At 46.4% G+C, this 22,644-nt stretch overlaps 1 protein-coding gene and 1 non-coding gene across 2 annotated transcripts in view; both read right to left on the reverse strand.

Annotated features, from left to right (window-relative positions):
- USP7 (ubiquitin specific peptidase 7) overlaps nucleotides 1-683 on the reverse strand; it is a 52,182-nt gene extending 51,499 nt beyond the window's left edge. Inside the window, exon 1 of the mRNA XM_070460655.1 lies at nucleotides 498-683. Within this exon, the coding sequence (XP_070316756.1) occupies nucleotides 498-582 (85 nt within the window). The 5' untranslated portion in view covers nucleotides 583-683. The remainder of the gene's footprint in view (nucleotides 1-497) is intronic.
- A 6,164-nt stretch (nucleotides 684-6,847) lies between these two features.
- TRNAC-GCA (transfer RNA cysteine (anticodon GCA)) lies at nucleotides 6,848-6,919 on the reverse strand. The gene has a single exon. It is a non-coding gene; the product is annotated as a tRNA-Cys (tRNA).
- Between the last annotated feature and the right edge of the window lie 15,725 nt (nucleotides 6,920-22,644).

A 22,644-nucleotide genomic window follows, 5' to 3' on the forward strand; every position in this document is an offset into this window, starting at 1 on the left:
CCAGAGCCCACGGAGGTCTCCGGTTTCCCAAGCGTAAGCGGGGAAACCACGCGACGCCCCATCGGGGCCGTGGGGGATACAGCTCCCCGGCGCCCGGCTTCCCCACCCAAGGCGCACGGCAGAGCCCGCAAGCGCCCGCGTCCCTCTGCGGCCGGGCCCGGAGCGCCCTCCTTTACAACTCGGGGGGCTCCGGGCGCTTTGTGCCGGCCAGGAAGGCCGCCGGGGGTCCCCACGGGCCGGACAATGCAGCGGGCGGGGAGGCGTGGGGGGGACGGTGCGCACGCCGCCCGCCCCCCGCCCGCCGGGCCCCCGGCATGACGGTGCAGCCTCGGCCGGGCCGGGGCGGCCGGGCCGAGGCCCGCGGGCCGCCCGGGGCCTGTGTAAAGATGGCGAGCCCCTCGCGTGGCTCCCGCGGCTCTCCGCCCCCCCCCGCCCCGCCCCGGTCACAATGGAAGGCGCCCCCCGGTCCCGGCCGCGGCCGGCCCGCGGGGCCTCACCTTCCATCTCCATGTCCTCGGGCTCGCTGAGCTGCTGCTCGCCCGCTTTCTGCTGCTGCTGCTGCTGCTGCTGCTGGTGGTTCATGTCGGCCGCGGCCTGGGCCTCGCCTGCGGCCGGGGACCGGGGCTGCGGGCCCGGCGGGCGGGCGGCGGCGGCGGCGAGCCGGGGCGGCGGCGGCGGCGGCGGCGGCGGCGGCGGCGGGGCGGCCTCCTCCTCCTCCTCGCGCGCGTCGTCGGCGGCGGCGGCCCCGGGGCGGCCCACGGCGGGCGGCGGCGGAGGCAGGGAGACGCGCACGTACTTGCTCGCGATTCGCCCAATCTCGGCGCCGAGGCGGGCGGGCGGGCGGCGGGTCGGGCCGGGCGGCCTCGTCGCTCGCTGCTGCGGCCGCCGCCGCCTTAGCCGCCGCTCCCGCCGCCGCCGCCGCCGCCGCCGCGGGGCCCGCCTCCCGCCGCCGGGGCCGGGGCTGCGGGGCCGCGGGCCGGCCGGGGGCGGTGGGCGGCCGGGCGGGGGCCGCGGAGTCAGCCCCGCCTCGGGCCGGGCGCGGCGAGCGGGAGGCCTGGCCGGCCGCGGCGGGCCTGCGGGGCCGGGGGCCGGCGGGAGCGGCGGCGGCGGCGGCGGCGCGGGCGGGCGACGGGCCGGCCGCGCTCGGGGCGCTGCGGCCTCCGCCTCCTCGGCGTCGTCGTCGGGGCTCCGGCAGCGGACGCGGCGCCCGGCGGCTCGGCTCGGCTCGCTCTCAAAATGGCGGCGGCGTGAAATGTCACATCCGCATGGGGGGCCCGAGAGCGAGCTTGCGAGCGACGAGAGCGGGCGGGCGGGCGGCGCAGCGAGCGGGCGGGCGGGCGCCGCGCCGGAGGGCGGAGCGGGAGCGGGAGGCGGAGCGGGGAGGTGGAGCGGGGCGCGGCCAGCCCGCCGCCGCCGCCGCCGCCTGGGTCCGCCCGCCCGCCCGCCGGCCCGCCCGCTCGCGGCCCTCAGCGCAGCGGCCCCGCGCCGCCCGCCTCTGCCTCTCCCGACCCGGGGGGCCCGCCCCGGAGCCTCGCGGCCCAGCCCTGGCGTGCGCGCTCGGGGGCCCCAGCCCTAGCGGGGAGGGTGGCCCCGGCAGGTGCCCCGTCCCCGGGCGTGTGGTCAACCCAGGAAGCCAAAGGGCCGTCCGGGGAGGGGGGCGGGGGGTGCAGGGGCCGAAACCCTGCCCGGACCCAGTGACCGCGGGAGGGTTGGCTGATGTCGCCCGGGGACTCGGCAGAAGACGGCCCGGATCGGAGCGAGCGGCCGGCGCAGGTCAGCCCTTGCTGGCCCTGGTGATGATTATTTTACCTCTTTGAAAACAGATGTGTAATTCATTCAACCCAGTGCCGCGCTTTGCGAGAACTTTTCTCACTGTAGCGCAAACCAGACACCAGGTTTTGGTCCCCTCAGAACCAGCCCAAGTACCTCTTGATCTGGCATTAATTGATTCCCCTTCACATCAACCCAATCTGGCTAAGATCATTTAGGGCCTGCCTCCTTCCCATTCCTTGGGAGACCGGCGACTGGGGTCTCAACTTTCTGATGAAAACCAAGGCAGTGTGGATGAAGAAGAGAGTGGAGAAGGATACATACCTCTCTGCGTCTCTACTGTATCTCTTAGTGACCGTCTCAAGGGAGAATATAATTTTGCCCTCAAATGACCAGGAAGATTTTCTATCTGCTCATCTCCTGTCTCTGCATTTCTCTCTGGTTTTCTCTACTTGATTCACTGTCCGTCTCCCTACCGGGAAAAGAAAGTTTTGTTCTCTGTGGTATCCCAAGCACCCTGGGACAGAGCAAGTACTCAGATACATATTTGTTGAATGAATGTATGATTCAAATGTGACGAGATCCCGTCCCCCGCACCCCCCCGCCCAAGCATTTCCCACCAGTGAATTTCTTGCTGGACCCAAGCAGTGACATTCAAGAGGGAAGGAGCCACTTCACGAGGAATCAGTCCAGCCCCAGCATCTCCCCCCAGATTAGGAAGAGGTGTTGTTATTCACACAAATGCTAATGAACGGTTCTCAAATGCAAATGAACCCTTTTCACTTGGGGGAGGGCAGACAGGACCGCTCTGGCGGAAGGGGTGGCAGGCAATGATAGTGGTGCCTATCGGGTTCCACACTGGCCAACCTTATCTTCATCACTGGGTTCAGAACCAATCCGGGAATTAAAAAAGGATAAGAGTAAGGAATACCTTGCATGATGGTTAAACTAAATGTGGTACACCCAATACAGTAAAATACTATTTGGCAATGAAGAATGGATTAATATAAATTATTTAAATATAAGTCTATTATATTTAAATTATTAATGACATCGTTCAAGATGCTCCTATTCTTACTTTTTCTGCACTTAATAAAATATTCTCAGAGAAATGTTAATATGTCTCACTATAATTATGTATTTTTTCTTTTCCTTTATATTTATTCTGATTTTTTGCTTTATCTTTGTTTGTTGTTGTTAAGGTGTCTAATGATTTATGATGTCTTTGTGAATTATACCTTTTATCTTTAAAAATATTCATCATTTCATTTAAAATAAATTTAATTTTTTAAAAAATTGGATGAGGCTTGATAACACTGCTGAGTTAAAGAAGCTAGACAGAAAGTATCTTATAGCGCATGATGATTCCAATGACACGGAATGTCCAGAGCAGGAAAATCAGCCTATAGAGATGAAAGGCAGATTAAGGACAGTTAAGGGTTTGGGGAGTGACTGCTAAAAAGTACAGGGTTTCTTTGAGGGGTAATGAAAATATCCAAAATCTGATTTTGGTGATTGTCCAACTGTGAACATACTGAAAATACTGAATTGTGCACTTTAAATGGGTAAATTATATGATATGGGTCAGATTGCAATAAAATTAATTTAAAAAAAAAGAGAAAGATGAGGAGACTTCCCTGGTGGTCCAGTGGCTAAGACTCCACACTTCCAATGCAGGGGGCCCGGGTTCGATCCCTGGTCAGGGAACTAGATCCCACGTGCTGCAGCTAAAGATACCATATGCCACAATTAAGACCAGCGCAGTCAAATAAACAAATAATAAAATTTAAAAATAAAATAAAAAGATGAGAATGAGAATAAAAGACCAGAGTGAAAGCTGTTCGTAGTCTAGGAGAGTGCTGGAGATGGAGTGGCCTGGGATGGGGGCGAGGGTGGAGATGGAGAAAACAGGTTAGTCTGTTGGCAGATCAAATTGCTGATAGCCTGGAGCTGGGTGGGACAGAAGAGAGAAGAATCAAGTATTGCTCTCAGGTTTCTGGTTTGAACAACTAAGTGAACGATGGTGCCTATTACCAACATGGGGGAGAGGTCTGGGGAAGGCACAGGTTTGGGAGTAAAAATCGAGAGGTTTTTCTGGCTTTGCTTTGGGGAGCCAAGAGGGGATGGTTGTTTTTATCTGTATGTTTGCCTTTTTTTTTTTTTCCTTTTTTACTGTATTACATTTGAAGTGCTTGTTAGATATTATCTATGCATGCCTGCTCAGTCATGTCTGACTCTTTGCGACCCTATGAACTGTAGCCCACCAGGCTCCTCTGTCCATGGGATATTCCTGACAAGAATACTGGAATGGGTTGCTGTTTTCTCCTCCAGAGGACCTTCCCAACCTAGGGATTGAACCTGCATCTCCTGAGTCTCCTGCATTGGCAGGTGGATTTTTTTTTTTTTTAATCATTGAGTCACCTGGGAAACCCTAGACATTATGCATATGGAGATGCAGGAACTAAGAAATTAGTTCAACAGGATTCTGGACTGAGGGGTAGAAATGTGTGGAGATGGCATGAGAGCCTAGAGGTCACTTAGGGAGGTGGGGATATATTATATATAGCAGATGTGGGCCATAGTCATACGCTGATACAAAGAGGGACCCATAGGGTAGACGATAATTCTGGGAACCGGTTTACTTTTGCATAGTACTTACCAGCATTCTCTTTTATTCCCTACAACTTGTATCCTAGATGGCTTCCCTGGTAGCTCAGGTGGTAAAGAATCTGCCTGCAATGCAGGAGACCTGGGTTTCATCCCTGGGTCAGGAAGATCCCCTGGAGAAGGAAATGGCAACCCACTCCAGTATTCTTGCCTGGGAAATCCCATGGACAGAGGAGCCTGGCGGGCTACAGTCCACGGGGTCACAAAGAGTCTGACAACTGAAATGACTTAGCATGCTCACATGGCACAGCAAAAAGAGAAAAACAACAAAACGAACACGTGTAAATAATCTGTCCACTCCTAGAAGCATCTTGATGAAAGAAACTATCTTTCTCACAGCTCTATCCACAGAACCTAGCACAGTGCCTGATATATAGCAGATGCTCAAAAAAGGTTGAATCAATGCTTCCACCCCAGCTGATGCTTACTAAATGCCAGTGAGGAGCTAGGAGCCATCTGGGGTGCAAAGATGGGAAAGACAGTACCTGCTTGCTTTCAAGGCATCTCAGATGGATTTTCGTACTTCTTTGCTCTTATCCTCCCTTGCCCATCTTTCACAGAGGAGTGGAGGGCAGGTGGAGAATTTATCCCTAGGCCCCCATGACTACTAGGAAAGCAAGACCAGTGCACTTTGAGGCCTACCAAGAAGGCCCAGACTCAGTTATTCCTGAGGGCTGGGCTAGTCTGTTTTTTTCTTGGCCCAGTGGAATTATTAAAGCCCCTTTACACTCAGAAGGGGTTGCTGGGGAAGAATTCCACAGAAGAAGTGAATCAGCTATGGAAAGCCTGCTTCCTGGGAGTCTTAATGCCAAGATGCTTCAAAGAAGTTATTTGGAGAACTCTGTTTGGGCAAGGGGATTGGCACTGTTTCCGATCACTGCCAATTTGTTTTAAATTTCACAACCCCTACCCTGGTTCTGAGAAAACAGAGACCAGAGGAAGAGACAGAAAACCGGGGAGACAGGAACCTCTGGACCAGCTGCCTTGTCAGTAGGTACAGCCAAGGAGGGAGGGGCCACCCTATCACTACTGTCTGAGCAAAACATATTTTGCCGCTCCCAGGGCCCCAGCCATGACTTGGCATAAACATCTGGTCAGCTCTTTTTTTCTTGAGACCCACCCAAACTATTTACCTACCTGGAAGGTAGGTTCTCATCAGGGTCTAAAATAAATTAATGGACATGTCAAAGAAGAAATGGGAGTACCAAGCACATTTTTTCTTTTTCTTTTTTTTTTCAGTGTGTTTTATAATCCATAGTTGGAAAGACACAACCTAAACCCCTAACCACAAGGTTAGTGAGGATGTGGGCAGAGAGAAAAGGCATTCGGTAAAGGTCGTGCAACTAAGCAGTTCAAGAAGGTAAGGGGCTTTAGGATGTGGAACCAGGTGGTCCAAGGGGGTTCCACAAACTTGAACTTGGGAGACTGACTCAACCCCTTAGAACTTAAGGTTCTTATCAAGGAAATGGGGAGGCCAGTTTCTATCTAAAGGGGCTGTTATGGAAACCAAGTGAAAAGATAAGACTTTTCTCAGTTTCCCATCCAGAGATTGTGAGATGGTTCTTGTAAGAGAGTGAATGAGATCCCAGCCATTCCCGATTCCTGACATGTCATCCTTTCACTCAAAACTATTCATAGGCTGAGTACCCACTATATGAAAAGGACAGGGCTGCCTAAGGTAAGCACATGGCAAAAATGACCACGGGGGTGGCTAATGAAGTCACACTGCCAACATGCTTCTAGGCTGTGAAACAACAAAACCTTATTTATTTTATTATTTTTTTTTTAAGATTTCTTTGGATGTGGACCATTTTTTTAAAAGTCTTTTTTGAATTTGTTACAATATTCCTTCTGTGTTATGTTTTGGTTTTTTGGCTTCTAGGCATCTTAGCTTCCTGACTAGGGATCCAACCTGCACCTCCTGCATTGGAGGGCAAAGTCCTACTTAACCAGCGGACCACCAGGGAAGACGCAAAACTTTAATACCCTTAAAGCAAACTCTTTTCTAGAATGACTGTTCACCACTGGCTGGTGTGCTATAGATATTGGGGGGTTGTTTACTCAAAAAAAAAAAAAGAAAGAAACGGCTCACAAAAAGATGCTTTGGTAATATGAATGAGTTGCCTCGAAGTTTAAAGACAAAGATGCCCTAATGAGAGGCAGTGAGACTGTGGGTGCCTTCTTTTCCTGTTTCTGTTTGTTCGCGTTTTAGGAAAATCTGTCAGACTACTGCCACCCATCTTGGTCAGATCTTCTTAAAAGGGTAAGACTGTGGAAAGGAAAGTGAAGTCGCTCAGTTGCGTACGACTCTTTGAGACCCCATGGACTGTAGCCTACCAGGCTCCTCCATCCATGGAATTTTCCAGGCAAGAGTGCTGGAGCAGGTGGCCATTTCCTTCTCCAGGAGATTTTCCCGACCCAGGGATCGAACCTGGGTCTCCTGCATTGCAGGCAGACGCTTTACCATCTGAGCTACCAGGGAAGCCCAAGACCATGGAACAATGGGGTAATTTAAAAAGAAAAGAACAACTGAAGTGCTCTTTTAAATAGCCCTTACTGTGAGGCAGGAACTCGTTGGAGCACTTCACGTGTTACCCAGTTCATTTCATTCTCACTGCAACCCTGTGAGGCAGGCGCTCTGATGCCCATTTTATGGAGGTCACTGAGGCTCCTGGTTAAGTAACTGGCTCAAGGTCACACAGCTGGTAATGGAGAAATCCAAGCAGTCTGGCTCCAAATTGCCACAATAAAAAAAGAAAAAAATTACTAAGCAACTCATTTGGCACCTGCAATGTGAAATCCCCCCTTCCCCATTGGAATCAGGACGCTCATAATTTTGGGGACTGTGTTTACACTATCTTCTCATAATGAAAAGAGATACAGGCCACCTTTCAATGGCACTGCTCATGCCAAATCTTCAGGAACCTTCCTTTCCGTGGAGTCATAAATTTTATTTATAATTTTATTTTATTTATTTTTTGGCTGTGCTGAGTCTTCGTTGCTGTGTGGCCTTTTCTCAGGTTACAGGGAGCGGGGGCTGCTCTCCAGTTACTGGACTCAGGTTTCTCAACGCAGTGGATTCTCTTGTTGTGGAGCATGGGTTCTAGGATGTGAGAACTTCAGTAGCTGCAGCATGTGGGATCTTCCCAGAGCAAGGATCGAACTCAAGAAGCCTGAGCACTCACTCGCCATAAGTAGAGAAAGCCTGCATGCTACAACGAAAACCCAGTGCAGCCAAAACAAGACCAGACTAAATTCAGTCTCTGCCATTTACCAATCAAGTATCACTGGCTCAGTCGTGTCCAATTCTGTGTGGCCCTATGGACTGTAGCCCGCCAGGCTCCTCTGTCCATGAGATTTCCCTGGCAAAAATACTGGAGTGGGTAGCCACTCCCTCCTCCAGGGGATCTTCCCAACTCAGGGATTGATCCTGGGTCTCCTGCATTGACAGGCGGATTCTTTACCGCTGAGCCACCAGGGAAGCCCTGTTTTGTTTTAGTTTTATCATTTATTTATTTTTTTGGCCTCACAGCACGTGGGATATCTTAGTTCCCTGACCAGGGATTGAACCCACGCCCCCTGCACTGGAAGCGTGGAGTCTTAACCACTGGGCCCCCAGTGAAGTCCCACCATCCTTTGCTTTAAAAGGCAATTGACTCGTGTTTGACCAGTATCAGCCTAGAAGTTTGTCACATCACACACATTCTTGACAGAATTTTCTTAGCACGAATTGTAAACCAAATAATAAGTAACTCCTCAAAGAGCCAGGTAGCATGCTTTGTGTTTGAGCATCTTAATCCCCACGATCGGGTAAGAGCAATAGTAACTGCTCATTTTTATTGAGTGCTTCCCCGTGCCAGGCACTGGGCCAAGGGCTTACAGCAACTCACTCGTTTAATCCTCTCAACTGCCCTTTGAAATAAAACCGCGCACCCCTCTTTACAGGAGAGGAAACCAAGATGCAAAGAAGGAAAGAGCTAAGAGGTAATAAAAAATAAGGGAAGGGATTCTTAGTACAGGTTAAACATAGACTTAGCACGGGATGACCCAGCTATGCCACTCATGGGGATGTACCCAACAGAGTGGAAGACAGGGTCTCAAACAAAAACTTGTACACAGATGTTCATTGCAGCAGGAGGCATGATAGTTTCCTATCAAAAGATTGTTTCTATCTTTCCAAACGATGGAAACAACCAAATTTCTATGGACAGATGAATAGATTGACAAAAGCAATGTATCCTACAGTGGAATATTACTCGGCCCTTAAAAAGGAAGCATGTATACCTGTTTCAATAAACTTTGAAAGCATTACATTGAATAAAAAGCCAGCCACAAAAGGCTACATACTGTATGATTCCATTTATATGAAATATCCAGAATGGCCAAATCCAGAGACAGAAAGCAGATTAATGGCTGCTAGAGGCTGGGTATGGGGGTGGAAGGCATGACTACTTAATGGATATGGGGTTTCTAGGATCAAGGCAATTAAAATGTTCCAGAAATACTGGTGATGATTGCATAACATAGTGAATGGATGAAATGTCATTAACGGTAAATTTTATATTATGTACTTTACTATAATAAAAACAAATAAGGTAAAGATTTGAACCAGGATGGCTCAGTGGTAAAGAATCCATCTGCCAGTGCAGGAGACAAGGGTTCCATTCCTGGGTCCAGAAGATCCCCTGGAGAAGGAAATGGCAACCCACTCCAGTATTCCTGCCTGGAGAATCCCATGGACAGAGGAGCCTGGAGGGCTGCAGTCCATGGGGTCGCAAAGGGTCAGACACGACTGAGCAACTAACACTTCACTTTTTCCCTGTGCACTGTAGGATGTTTACCCGAATCCTTGGTCCACCCACGGAATGCCGGTAGCAGCTGTGACAAACACAAATGCCTCCAGACTTGGCATTAGCTTGTTCAATGATTCAACTTACTCTTCTCCTAATTAACCTAAAAATAAACTGCAGACCTGGAAAATTAGTTTCAAAGACATTTGAAAATGAGGGTGGAGAACATCCATGCATTCAAAGTAAAATGTATTTAACCTCACATACAATCATTCACTCATGCAACAAATGCAGAATTCTTGTCCAGCACCCCCATACTCAAGGTCTGGATAGAGGCAGAAAAAAAGGAACCTTGCTTTAAGGCCGTGATGTGGGTCCCCTGGCCAGTGAGGTTGTCACATCCTTGGATCCTCTCTCTCCCATCTCTTGGGACACTTGGCCACCGGGCACAGCTAAGCTATTAATACTAGGCTCTATGACTGGTCAGGAAATAGGTCTTTCCTTCCATAGTTCTTGCTCAGGAAATTTTTTTTTAATGTTTATTTATTTGGTTGCCCTGGGTCATAGAGTGGCATGTGAAGTGAAAGTCTTAGTCGCTCAGTTGTGTTCAGCTCTTTGCACTCCCACAGACTGTGACCCTCCAGGCTCTTCTGTCCATGGAATGCTGCAGGCAAGAATCCTGGAGTGGATAGCCATTCCCTTCTCCAGGCGATCTTCCCTACAAAAGGATGAAACCCCAGTCTCCTGCATTGGAGCCAGATTCTTTACCATCTGAGCCACCAGGGAAACTCTAGTTGTGGCATGTGGGAACCGAATGCCCTGACCAGGGATTGAACCCCCTGCATTGGGAATGTGGAGTTTTAGCCACTGGACCACCAGGGAAGTCACACAGAGTAATGTTTTGATTGACTCAATGAATACACATGCTGGCAGCAAGCAGATTTTTTGCACCACTATTTGGAGTACAGTGACTATTGCAAGCAGCAACTGGTTTTTATCTGCCAGGTGGGATCTCAGGGAATTTAAATTAATTAAAATAATGGCATTTGATATCAAGGTTGATAGGGAAAGAGTCTCAGGTTCTGAGGCAACCAACTTGAGAACACAGAGGTCCCTTTTAAAGAAAATTACATACAAAATGGACAACTTTTATTAAGCAGTTACTATGTGCCAGGCACCCTGGGGATTGTTCTGTTCTTTTGTTGTCTTTTTTTAGATAATATCCCATATTAATAATTATTTGTTTATAGTAGTTTATGTTCATAAATAATCTCTGCTCCTGCTCAGCACATCAACCAAAGGAAAGTAGAAAGGAAATTCTTGTTAATAATTTAAGCATCTACATTTTGAGAGAGCCTTTTGGATTTCTTTTTTTTTTTAATCTTTATTTATTTATTTATTTTTATTTTTATTTATTTTATTTTTTTTTTTAAAACAACTATAGTATCTTTAAATGGCAAGGAACAATGTGTTTCACCATTTGGTGTTATCGAGATATTTTTTCTTACAATAGAAATATTCAAGGCCTAGAGAAAGTCTGTCCTTGTTATCTGAGTCCTAAAAAGCTTGTTTTTTCCTGGATTAATTCTGCTATTGACTTGAAGTAATGTCCCAAGAAGACAAATACAAGCAGGCAGTGGTAAACTAATACAGAATTCAGTTCTCAGATACTCTAAGGGTAGAAATTCAAAAAAAAGCAGAGGACAAAGATAAGTCTGCAATTAATAAATCTACTTGGAGCTCAAATGTTGGGTTTAATTAACTGGGCCGAATTTAACTTGAACTGCCCTGATTTTCTAGGAGAATGCTTATCATTCTGGAGTATTTTTTAAAAATCAAATGATGCAACAAACATTTCTGAACACCTACTAAGTTACCCCACAGATAGGACCCATTTATGTTGGGTCGTTTCGATTGTTATTTATCAACTCTAACTTGCTTTATCAATTAAAAAAAAAAACACCCTGGTAGCTCAGTGGTAAAGAATCTGCCTGTCAGTGTATGAGGCACATGTTCAATCCCTGATTGGGGAGGATCCCAGATGCTTCGGCATAACTAAGCCCCTGCACCACATCTATTGAACCTGATCTCTGGAGCCCAGGAGCCACAAGTGCCGAGCCCACATGCCCTAGAGCCTGTGCTCAACAACAAGAGAGGCCGCCACAATGAGAAGCCCTCACATCACAGCTAGAGAGTAGCTCCCACTCGCTGCAACTAGAGGAAGCTCTCACAGCAACAAAGACCCAGCACAGCCAAAAATAAATAAAATAAATAAGTAAAATTATGAAACAAACAAATGAACAAAAAAATCGGACTTCCCTGGTGGTCCTGTGGCTAAGACTTTGTGTTCCCTGGGCCGGGGGCCTGGGTTCGATCCCTGGTCAGGGAACTAGATGCTGCATACCTCAACTAAGACCCAGCACAGACAAATAAAAATATATTTTTAAAAAGTACGTTTTTAATCTCTGTTACATTCAAGGTATTTAAGGGAATAAAAAAAGTGGTTTGGGCTTTTTGAATTTCACTCGAAATTACGATGCCACCTGGCTTGTTTTATTTTACCTTTATATAAAAACTTGACTTTTGTGCTTTTAGCCACAATACTATACGCAAGAAAATTAACAGTGGTTTCCTTGGAGGAATTTGGGGAGAGGAGGAGAGTCCATGTTTTTGTTTTTTTTTTTTTAACTTTTACTTTTCCACAGGAATTAAGTAAGGAATTAAACTAAGGCCCACTGGTCAAAAATGCAAGTACTTGTTTTTAAAAATAATGTTTAAAAAAAAAATAATGTTTATTGCAAGGAGTAAGAGATAAATTGGGAGACTGGGCTTGACATATATACATTGTGACGTACTTAATCATTCAGTCATGTCCACTCACTGGACTGTGGCCCACCCGGCTCCTCTGTCCATGGGATTTTTAGGCAAGAATACTGGAGTGGGTTGCAGTTTCTTCCTCCAGGGGATCTTCCTGACCCAAGAATCGAACCAGAGTCTCGATCTACTAAGTTACTGGGAAAGCCCCATATACACAATACTATATATAAAGTAGATAACTGCTATAGACCTGAACTAACACAAATTCTTAAAGAGATGGGAATACCAGACCACATTACCTTACCCCTGAGAAATCTGTATGCAGGTCAAGAAACAACAGTTAGAACCAGACATGGAACAACAGACTGATTCCAAATTAGGAAAGGAGTACACCAAGGCTGTATATTGTCACCCTACTTATTTAACTTATATGCAGAATACATCATTCGAAATGCCTGTCTGGATGAAGCACAAGCTGGAATCAAGATTCCTGGGAGAAATATCAACAACCTTAGATATGCAGACGACACCACCTTTATGGCAGAAAGCAAAGGAGAATTAAGAGCCTCTTGATGAAAGTGAAAGAGGAGAGTGAAAAAGTTGGCTGAAAACTTAGCATTCAAAAAACTAAGATCATGGCATCCAGTCCCATCACCATACGGCAAATAGATGGGGAAACAGTGGAAACAGTGTCAGACTTTATTTTTTTGGGCTCCAAAATCACTGCAGATGGTGACTGCAGCCATGAAATTAAAAGACACTTGCTCCTTGAAAGAAAAGTTATGACCAACCTAGACAGCATATTAAAAAGCAGAGACATTACTTTGCCAACAAAGGTCCGTCTTAATCAAGGCTATGGTTTTTCCAGTGGTCATGTATGGATGTGAGAGTTGGACTATAAAGAAAGCTGAGAGCCGAAGAATTGATGCTTTTGAACTGTGGTGTTGGAGAAGACTCTTGCGAGTCCCTTGGACTGCAAGGAGATCCAACCAGTCCATCCTAAAGGAGATCAGTCCTGGGTGTTGGTTGGAAGGACTGATGCTAAAGCTGACTCCAATATCTTGGCCACCTGATGCAAAGAACTGACTCATTGGAAAAGACCTGATGCTGGGAAGGATTGACGGCTGGAGGAGAAGGGGACGACAGAGGGTGAGATGGTTGGATGGCATCACCGACTTAATGGGCATGAGTTTGAGCAAGCTCCGGGAGTTGGTGATGGACAGGGAAGCTTGGTGTGCTGCAGTCCATGGGGTCGCAAAGAGTTGGACACGACTGAGTGGCTGAACTGAACTGAACACAAATTGTAAATGAACTAAGTTCCAGTAAATTTTTTTAAATTTCCATATTAAAAATTAAATTTTGGCCTCCTTGGTGGCTCAGTGGCAAAGAATCCGCCTGCCATTGCAGGAGACATGGGTCCGATCCCTGAATTGGGAAGATCCCACTTGCCTCAGAACGATTGGACCCTTGTACCAAAACTATTGAGGCTGTGCTCTAGAGCCCACGCTCTGAAACAAGAGCATCTACCACAGTGAGAAGTCCAAGAGGCCCGCGCACGGCAACTGAAGATAGCCCCTGCTCGCCAAAACTAGAGAAAAGCCCTGACAGCGATGTAGACCCAACATGGCCAAAGAGGAATATAAATAAATAAATAAAATTATTTTTAAAAATTAAATTTTATTTGGAACACAGCATTCATTCATATGTGTGTTATCTATGTCTACTTTCATCAGATGAAGGTAAAATTAATAGTTGCAATAGAGACCAGAGATCACATACAGGGCCTGCAAAGCCAGAAGTACTTACCAAGTACTTACTTGGCCCTTAATGGAAAGTGTGTCAATTCCTGCTATACTGTTTGAATTTTTTCTGTGCATTTAATAATTTTATCATGTGCACATAATACTGTAATAATAACATCTGGAGGAAACACATATCAAAACTATATAGTATTAGAGCAGAGTTCCAGGGAACCTGAGATGAGAAGGCTGAGAACCAGGGCTCTCAAGTCTTGGTTGGTGGTGGGGGGTCCAAGGGGCCCTTATCTGAAACTTCCACCCTAGTACCATTTTTCTTGGTTGCCTCCTCCAGGCTACAATGGACTCCTAGGTTCAGCCAGGGCTGGCACTATGGAAAACTTCTTTTGCCCTTTTCCCCCAGGGTCACCAGAACTTCTCTAGCACATTCTGATCCACATTATACAAGTCACCCCAAAGCAAGGTCTCAGAGTATGGTCCCAGGGCCTTCAGCATCACCATCCCAGGAAAGACTGTTGGAGAACTCCCCTCTTTGAGGTTCAGCTCTGCATAAATCTTTTATGTATTTTTTGCTGCACGGGGTCTTTGTTTCTGCACACAGGCTCTCTCTAGTTGTGGTGAGTGTTGGCTGCTCTTCATCCTGGTGCTCAGGCTTCTTGCTGCAGGGCACAGGCTCTGGGCTCATGGGCATACGCTTAGTTGCCCCACGGCATGTGCAATCTTCCTGGGCCAGGGATGGAACCCATATCCACTGCATTGGCAGGTGGATTCCTAACCATTGGACCACCGGGAAGTCCTCCTAGATGTGTCATTAATTCAGGGGCTTATAGTGTATTCAGAGATTTGTACAACCATCACCATGGCCAATTTTGAATATTTTCACTTCTCCTCCCCCAAATCCTCTACCCACTGGGGCTTCCCAGGTGGCACTAGTGGTAAAGAACCTGCCTGCAAATGCAGGAGACATAAACGACACAGGTTCAATCTCTCCTTCCCGGAGGAGGGCATGGCAACCCACTCCAGTATTCTTGCCTGGAGAATCCCATGGACAGAGGAGCCTGGTGGGCTATGGTCCATAGGGTCACAAAGGATTGGACACAATTTTAATGACTTAGCATGCATGTGCTAAGTCCGTATTTCTTGTCCCCACAGCCTATTGCAACCACTAATCTGCTTTCTGTCTCTATGGATTTACTTATTCTGAACATTTCGCAGAAGTGGAATCAGAGGATATGCGGCCTTTTGTGTCTGGCTTATTTCACTCAGCATATTATCTTCAAGGTTATCATCAAGATAGCGTGTGCCAGTGGGTAGGTCCTTTTTCTGGCTGAATAATATTCCATGGTAGGATATACAACTCTTATTTCTCTATTCATCTGTTCATAGGTATTTTGAGTTATTTCCAGAGGCTAAACCTTGACCCTTTATTGAGTCAGTTCTTGGACCAGTTAACCTCCTCTTGTCTTGGCTTGTTCATCTGTAAAATGGGGTAATGGCTCTAGGTCATAGGCAGGGCCAGGACTCGCATACACAGTCCCTTTGTTTGAAATGAAGTACCCCTCTTGGCAGACACTTCTCTCATCACAGGGCAGTGTGCACAGACAGAGCCTTTGTTACGAGAAGCAAGATTGGCCAGAGGTTCTTGGGCTGGTTTTTATACACCCCCCCCACCCCGGGACCTTTTTCAAAAATGTCCAGTGCTTTGATTTTAGCTTTATAGTTTCCATTAAAAATGCCATTGTCCAAAGTCATTTAAGTCAGCTTCAATTTTCTCCCACCCCCCTTCAGTGAGCTTTTGTCAAATACTTACAGTATAGTTGGATTCATTTGTTACTGTCTGCATTTTGTCCTGGGACCCCCCCAATATCCCTCTTGATTTTTAACACAATTTGTTTGCATTAAAAGTTCACTCTTGATACTTCCCTGGTGGGCCAGTGGCTAAGACTCTGTGCTTCCACTGCTGGGGGAGCCCAGATTCCATCCCTGGTCAGGAAACTAGATCCCACATGCCACAATTAAGACCCAGCGCAGCCATGAGCCAAATAGATGAAGTTCATTTTTGTATGGTTCTATCGGTTTTACAAATGCATAGGGCTGAGTATCCCCCTCCCCCACTATCAAAACGAACATCTTAAAAATTCCTCTGCCTCCCCCGCCCCACCGCCCCACAGTCGACTTTCTCCCTGACCCTCCCTTCTCCCTTCCAACTTCTCCCTTCTCTCTGACCCTGCCCAGCTCTGATCCGTTGCCCCACACTTTGTATTCTGCACACATTGGAGAACTGCAAGCACAGCTCTGCTCACGGGATTGTTAGGACCCGTAGATGAATTCGTGGGAGGCACTCAGGACAGGCTGGACGATCCCCGTGGCTCAGCAGTAAAGAATTCGCCTACAACGTAGGAGACGCAGGAGATGCGGGTTCAATGGAACAACTAAGGCCTGGTTCCAGAACGCCCTAGAGCCTGTGCTCTGCAAGATAGAAGCCACCGCTGCAAGGGAAGCCGCTGCAGGGAGGAGACAGCCACAACCAGAACCCACCTGCCACAGCGAAGACCCTGCGCAGCCCAAAGTAAATGTTAATTACATACCTAGGAGAGGCGTGCAGTATGTAGACTATATCGCACTAAAGCTGTCATTTCAAACAAAACAAGACACAAAAGATTCCCATTGTTGCAGCCTTAATAGGAGGTCACACCAGTTTGCTCTAAACCAGGCAGGCCTGTCAAATTTCAAAACCCACATCCAAGAAATTCCTGGATTAATACTCTGCCACTGAACTAATACAAACAGCCATTATTTAGCCTGGCCCACCCCGTGCCAGCTACTTTCCTTACTTTTTTTAAACTTATTTTTCAAATTTTACTTTTTGATTGAACACATGTGGGATCTTAGTTCCCAGACCAGGGATCAAACCTGTTAAACCCAGGTCCTTTGCATTGGCCACTGGACCATCAGGAAGTCCTGCTACTTTTTTTTTTACTTTTAACTCCACTTTTCACACTAGCTGGGTAGGATGGATTCCAGGCTCCTGTATTTTCTGGGCAGGTTGTGTTCCTGAAGACTTGGCAACATTTATAAAGCTTAATCATTCAAGATTACCCTTGACAATAGAAGGCAGATATTTCTGTTTACCTGCTCAGGTGCGGTCAGAGCATAGACACTCTAAGGGTTCTTCAGACCTCTTGGTCCTATATGCCTTGAGGTGACTGGAGCCTTAAATAAATGTGGGGGTCCTAAGGAATTTGGGCTTCCCTGCTGGCTCAGCGTTAAAGAATCCACCTGCCAATGCAGGAGATTTGGGTTCAATTCCTGGTCTTGAAAGATCCCCTGGAGAAGGAAATGGCAACCCACTCCAGTATTCTTGCCTGGGAAATCTCAGGGACAGAGGAGACTGGCCAGCTACTGTCCACGGGGGTTGCACAAAATTTGGACACAATTTAGCGACTAAACAAGCAATGTGTATTATTTCACGTGAGGACAAAAACTGAGGTTTGACCCCTATGTTTATGGCACTGACTCAGATTTGAAAAATGACAGCCCTAAGAGATGATTGTTTTATGTAGCGATTGGGAGTAGTTTGTCCACAGTCACACAGCAAGTAAGTGTTAGAACCAGGGTTCTAACTCTGTCTACACTCTGGAGCTGGGGCTCCACCGCTTCATTGACTTAGTTGCTCCCAATGCAGGGGACTCGAGTTGGATCCCCGCTTAGGGAACTAGATCCCAGAGGACCCAACCTCTGAAGGCAGCAACTGAAGATCCTGCATGCCACAACTGAGACCCAGTGCGGCCAAATGAAGAAATAAATATTAAAAAGAAAAACCCACCTGCTGAGCTTAAAGTGGGGAGCCCTGATAGGATCCAGTTTGGCAAGCAAAGTATTCAAATAACTGTTCTCAAAGGGACATGGTATTCTTTCTTTGAAGTATTTAGTCTTGGGAGGAATTTGTTACAACCTTAAATTCATTACAAACTTAAGTTTCTAAAACATGTAACAGTTTGGCTTTGAGTAAAAGCTTTTGGCTTCCAATGGATTGTCTGCTGTTGGCTTCTCCTTTGAGCATTGGTGAGCCACAGGGCAGAACCCAATCAGATCTGTGCCCTCATCTCCCTGAACCTGCCCCTGCATGTGTTGAAAGCGGAGAATCCTGCTTCTGTCAACCTCACTGAGCTACAGTCAAGTTCAAAAGCGATAAAGCAGGGGTTGGCCGACTATAACCCACGGGCCACATTTTTCTGGTCTACTTCCTGTTATTGTATAGCCCAAGAATGAAGAATGGTTTTTCCTTTTTATTTCAATGGTTGGGGAGAAAGATTAGTGAATAGTATTTTGAAAAATTATGAAGCTTCACATTTCAGTATCCATTAATAAGGTTTATTGGAACAGGGCCACAGTCATTCATTTATTGCCTGTGGCTCTTAGGGTGGCACACTGGAGTGATTGAGACAGATGGTGTGGTCCAAACTACTTACTATCTGAATCTTTACCAAAAAAAAAAAAAAAGACCGCGGATGCAGAATGCTCTGGGTAAAATGGCACTTATCATGTAAATTGTTCTTGTTGTTGTTTAGTGGCTAAGTTGTATGCAACCCCATGGACTATAGCCCACCAGGCTTCTCTGTCCATGGGATTTCCCAGGCAAGAATGTCTGAGTGGGCTGTCACTTCCTTCTCCAGGGGATCTTCCTAATCCAGGAATTGTATCTGCATCTCTTACATTGGCAGGTGGGTTCTTTACCACTGAACCACCAGGGAAGCCTGCCATGTAAATATCAGCTACTACTTATTCTTTATCAACCATTTTCCTAATACACACACACCAATCTTTTTCTTAACTTGTATTTTAAATTAGATTTATTTGCAAGCATTCATTTTCTTCTAGAAGATTATTTTTCAAAATATTTAGTTGGGAATTCTCTGACAGTCCAGTGGTTAGGACTCTGCACTTTCACTGCCAAAGGCGTGGGTTCAATCCCTGGACAGGGAACTCGGATCCCGAAATCTGAGCAGTGCAGCCAAATTAAAAAAAAAAAACAAAACTATTCTTGTTAAGCCAACAGATGACAAATAGGGAAAAAATACTCATGAAATAAACAAACAAAAATCATTGTTGTTAAGTCAATGAATGATAGAGAAAAAATAGTCATGACACAGACAAAGGATGGAAATCCTTCTTGCGGAAAAGAATACTTTTCGATAAAAACAAAGTTTTATTAATTAATTTGGCTATAAAACCAAATAGTAAATAATGAACAAACAGAAGATAGCCAACCTAGTTACTAGCAAAGAAATCCAAATTAAAACAAAGTACTTTTTCACCCAGCAAATTGGCCATAGTTAAAAACTTAAAAGATGAATACCCAGTGATGGAGATGACTCACGAAAATGGACTTCTATTGCAGATGGGATATTATCCTGAGTAATAATATTTTGGCTTTTAGGACCTAAGTTCTGCAACCAAGGACTGAACCCAGGTCCTGGCAGTGAAAACGCCAAGTCCTAATCACTGGACCTCCAGGGAATCCCCAGGAATAAGAAATTTTAAGTGTTTAAAATTTTTCAATTTAAAATGTGTTTAAGTTTAAAAAATATAGATTTGAAACAAACAAACAGAAAAAAACATAAAATTTTTTCCATTATTTTTTCAACAAATATTTCAGTGAGCATCAAATGAGTGCCAGGCCATGGGAAAGAATTTACATTTGATATATTTGGAAGGGAGAAACCATTGAAGTGTTTTAGACAGGGAATAGCATGGTCAGATTTACACTTTTAAAAATATCTCTGGCTGCTGGAGGAGATTTGGCCCTGGAGCTGGGAGACCGCAGGTGGCAGAGGATGAGATGGTTAGATAGCATCACCGACTCTATGGACATGAGTTTGAGCGAAGTCCAGGAGGTAGTGAAGGACGGGGGAGCCTGGTGTGCTGCAGTCCACGGGGTCACAAAGAGTCAGACACGACTTAGCGACTGAGCAACAGCGATAACAACAGAAAGACCAGTTAACAGGCTTTGGCAATTATCATTTAAATATCATTTATATTTAATAAATATACTTCATTTAACTCAATTATATCCAAGCTTAAGAAGCTCTCTTTCTTTTTGGCCACGGTATACAGCTTGCAGGACTTTAGTTCCCCAACCAGGGTTTGAACCTGGGTCCCGTCAGTGAAAGTGACAGGAGTCCTAACCACTGAATCGCCTAGGAAGTCCCTCCTAGTTTATCATTTCAATACGTAACTGACATAAAAAATTAAAATGGGATACTTTATATACATCATTTTTCTCAACAAACCTTCAAAATCTGGCCTATATTTCACATTTACAACGTGTCTCAATTTAGATGTCAAAATTTCATTGGGAAATATTTGATCTCCATTTAGATTTCAAAAAATTTGCCCTTGAAAAAGTAGTCAAAATGTTATCAAGAACAGTTTAAATGGTATTTCTATGTATTTTCAAATTTCCTTTGAAGATAATATTAATATTCAAAAGTAGAACTATATAACCAAGTCATTTCAAAAATACTTAAAATTTCTTCAGTAACAAAAGCAGCATCAGTTCTTAAACCTGAATTACTTCAAATTAAATTCAATTAGATGTTCAGCTCCTCAGTCGCACCATTTATATTTCAAAGGCCCAGCTGCCAGTGGGGCTGGTGGCTGCTGTTCTGGGCAGCCCTGATATAGAACATTTCCATCATGGCAGAAAGTTTGGCTGGCAGCACACGGTTAGATGGTTATTATGAGGATTAATTGAATTCATGGGTTTAGTTGGGCTTCCCTGGTGGCTCAGTGGTAAAGAATCCACCTGCCAATGCAGGAGGCATGAGTTCGATCCCTAGGCCAGGAAGATGTCCTGGAGAAGGAAATGGCAACCAACCCACTCCAGTATTCTCGCCTGGGAAACCCCATGGACTGAGGAGCCTGGCGGGCTGCAGTCCATGAGGTCACAAATGAGCTGGACATGACTTAGTGACTAGATGACAGCAACAACAAAGAGTTTAGTTAGCACTGTGCATGTCCAGCTCTCAAGAGTGCTGATACCATGCAGGTATTTCACCGGCACAACCCCCAGGTAGCCCAGTCTTCCTAGATGGGTCAAGCCCAAGTCTGTCCATCATGCCTTATCCTCTCTTCCCGCCTGGAACTCTATTCTGCCTCCTAAGAGCTCCTAATGAGACCCCTGCCTCTCCATCCCTGCCTGCCCAAGCTCAGGCCAATGTTGCTTCTCACCCTCCTGTTCATCTCTTTGACTCTCTTTCCCCTCTACCCTCCCAAGGAGGCCCCAGTTTCCCAGGCCCATCCATCCAGACACTCCCACATATAAGCCACTCATCCCACCATAGCCAGAGTCATCCTTTCAAAATGTGATGGGATAACTACCTTAAGAACCTTCTAGATCCCGCCTTGCTTTATCTGGACCCTCCCTGCCTGCCTTTCCACCTCATCTTAAATCTGAAGGCCTCAAGGACTTTCTGGAGATGCCCATCCTCTTCCCTCCAACATTTGCCCCAGGTGACATCATTCACTTAAAAAAAAAAAAAAGTTTTTATTTCATATTGACTGGGTAGGAACAGTGGGGGGCTTCTCAAATGGAACTAGTGGTAAAGAACCCGCTTGCCAATGCAGGAGACATAAGCGACACAGGTTAGATCCCTGGGTCAGGGAGATCCCCTGGAGGAGGTCATGGTAACCCACTCCAGAATGCTTGCCTGGAGAATCCCATGGACAGAGGAGCCTGGTAGGCTACAGTAAGGTTGCAAAAGAATTGGACATGACTGAAATGACTTAGCAGGCACACAGGCATTGCAGATTAACAATGTTGCCATAGTTTCAGAAGAACAGAGAAAGGACTTCAGTTCAGTTCAGTTCAGTCGCTCAGTCGTGTCCGACTCTTTGCGACCCCAAGAATCGCAGCATGCCAGGCCTCCCTGTCCATCACCAATTCCTGGAGTTTACTCAAACTCATGCCCATCGAGTCAGTGACGCCATCCAGCCATCTCATCCTCTGTCACCCCCTTCTGCTCCTGCCCCCAATCCCTCCCAGCATCAGGGTCTTTTCCAATGAGTCAACTCTTCACATGAGGTACCCATACATAAACATGTATCCATTCTCCCCCAAATTCCCCTCCCATCCAGGCTGCCACATAACATTGGGCAGATTTCATGTGCTATACAGTAAATCCTTATGGTTATCCATTTAAAATACAGCGGTGTGTATAGTTCAGTTCAGTTCAGTCACTCAGTCGTGTCCGATTCCTTGCGACTGCAGCAGGCCAGGCCTCCCTGTCCATCACCAACTCCCGGAGTTTACTCAAACTCATGTCCATTGAGTCAGTGATGCCATCCAACCATATCATCCTCTTCGTCCTCTTCTCCTCCTGCCTTCAATCTTTCCCAGCACCAGGGTCTTTTCAAATGAGTCAGTTCTTCGCATCAGGTGGCCAAAGTACTGGAACTTCTGCTTCAGCATCAGTCTTTCCAATGAATATTCAGGACTGATCTCCTTTAGGATGGACTGGTTGGATTTCCTTGCTGTCCAAGGGACTCTCAAGAGTCTTCTCCAACACCACAGTTCAAAAGCATCAATTCTTCGGCACTCAGCTTTCTTTACAGTCCAACTCTCACATCCATACATGACCACTGGAAAAACCATAGCCTTGATTAAGACGGACCTTTGTTGGCAAAGTAATGTCTCTGCTTTTTAATATGCTGTCTAGGTTGGTCATAACTTTTCTTCCAAGGAGCAAGTGTCTTTTAATTTCATGGCTGTAGTCACCATCTGCAGTGATTTTGGAGCCCAAAAAAATAGTCTGTCACTGTTTCCACTGTTTGCATTGTTT

This window comes from Odocoileus virginianus, chromosome 33 (genome assembly GCF_023699985.2).
Source record: "Odocoileus virginianus isolate 20LAN1187 ecotype Illinois chromosome 33, Ovbor_1.2, whole genome shotgun sequence".
NCBI lineage: Eukaryota > Metazoa > Chordata > Mammalia > Artiodactyla > Cervidae > Odocoileus > Odocoileus virginianus.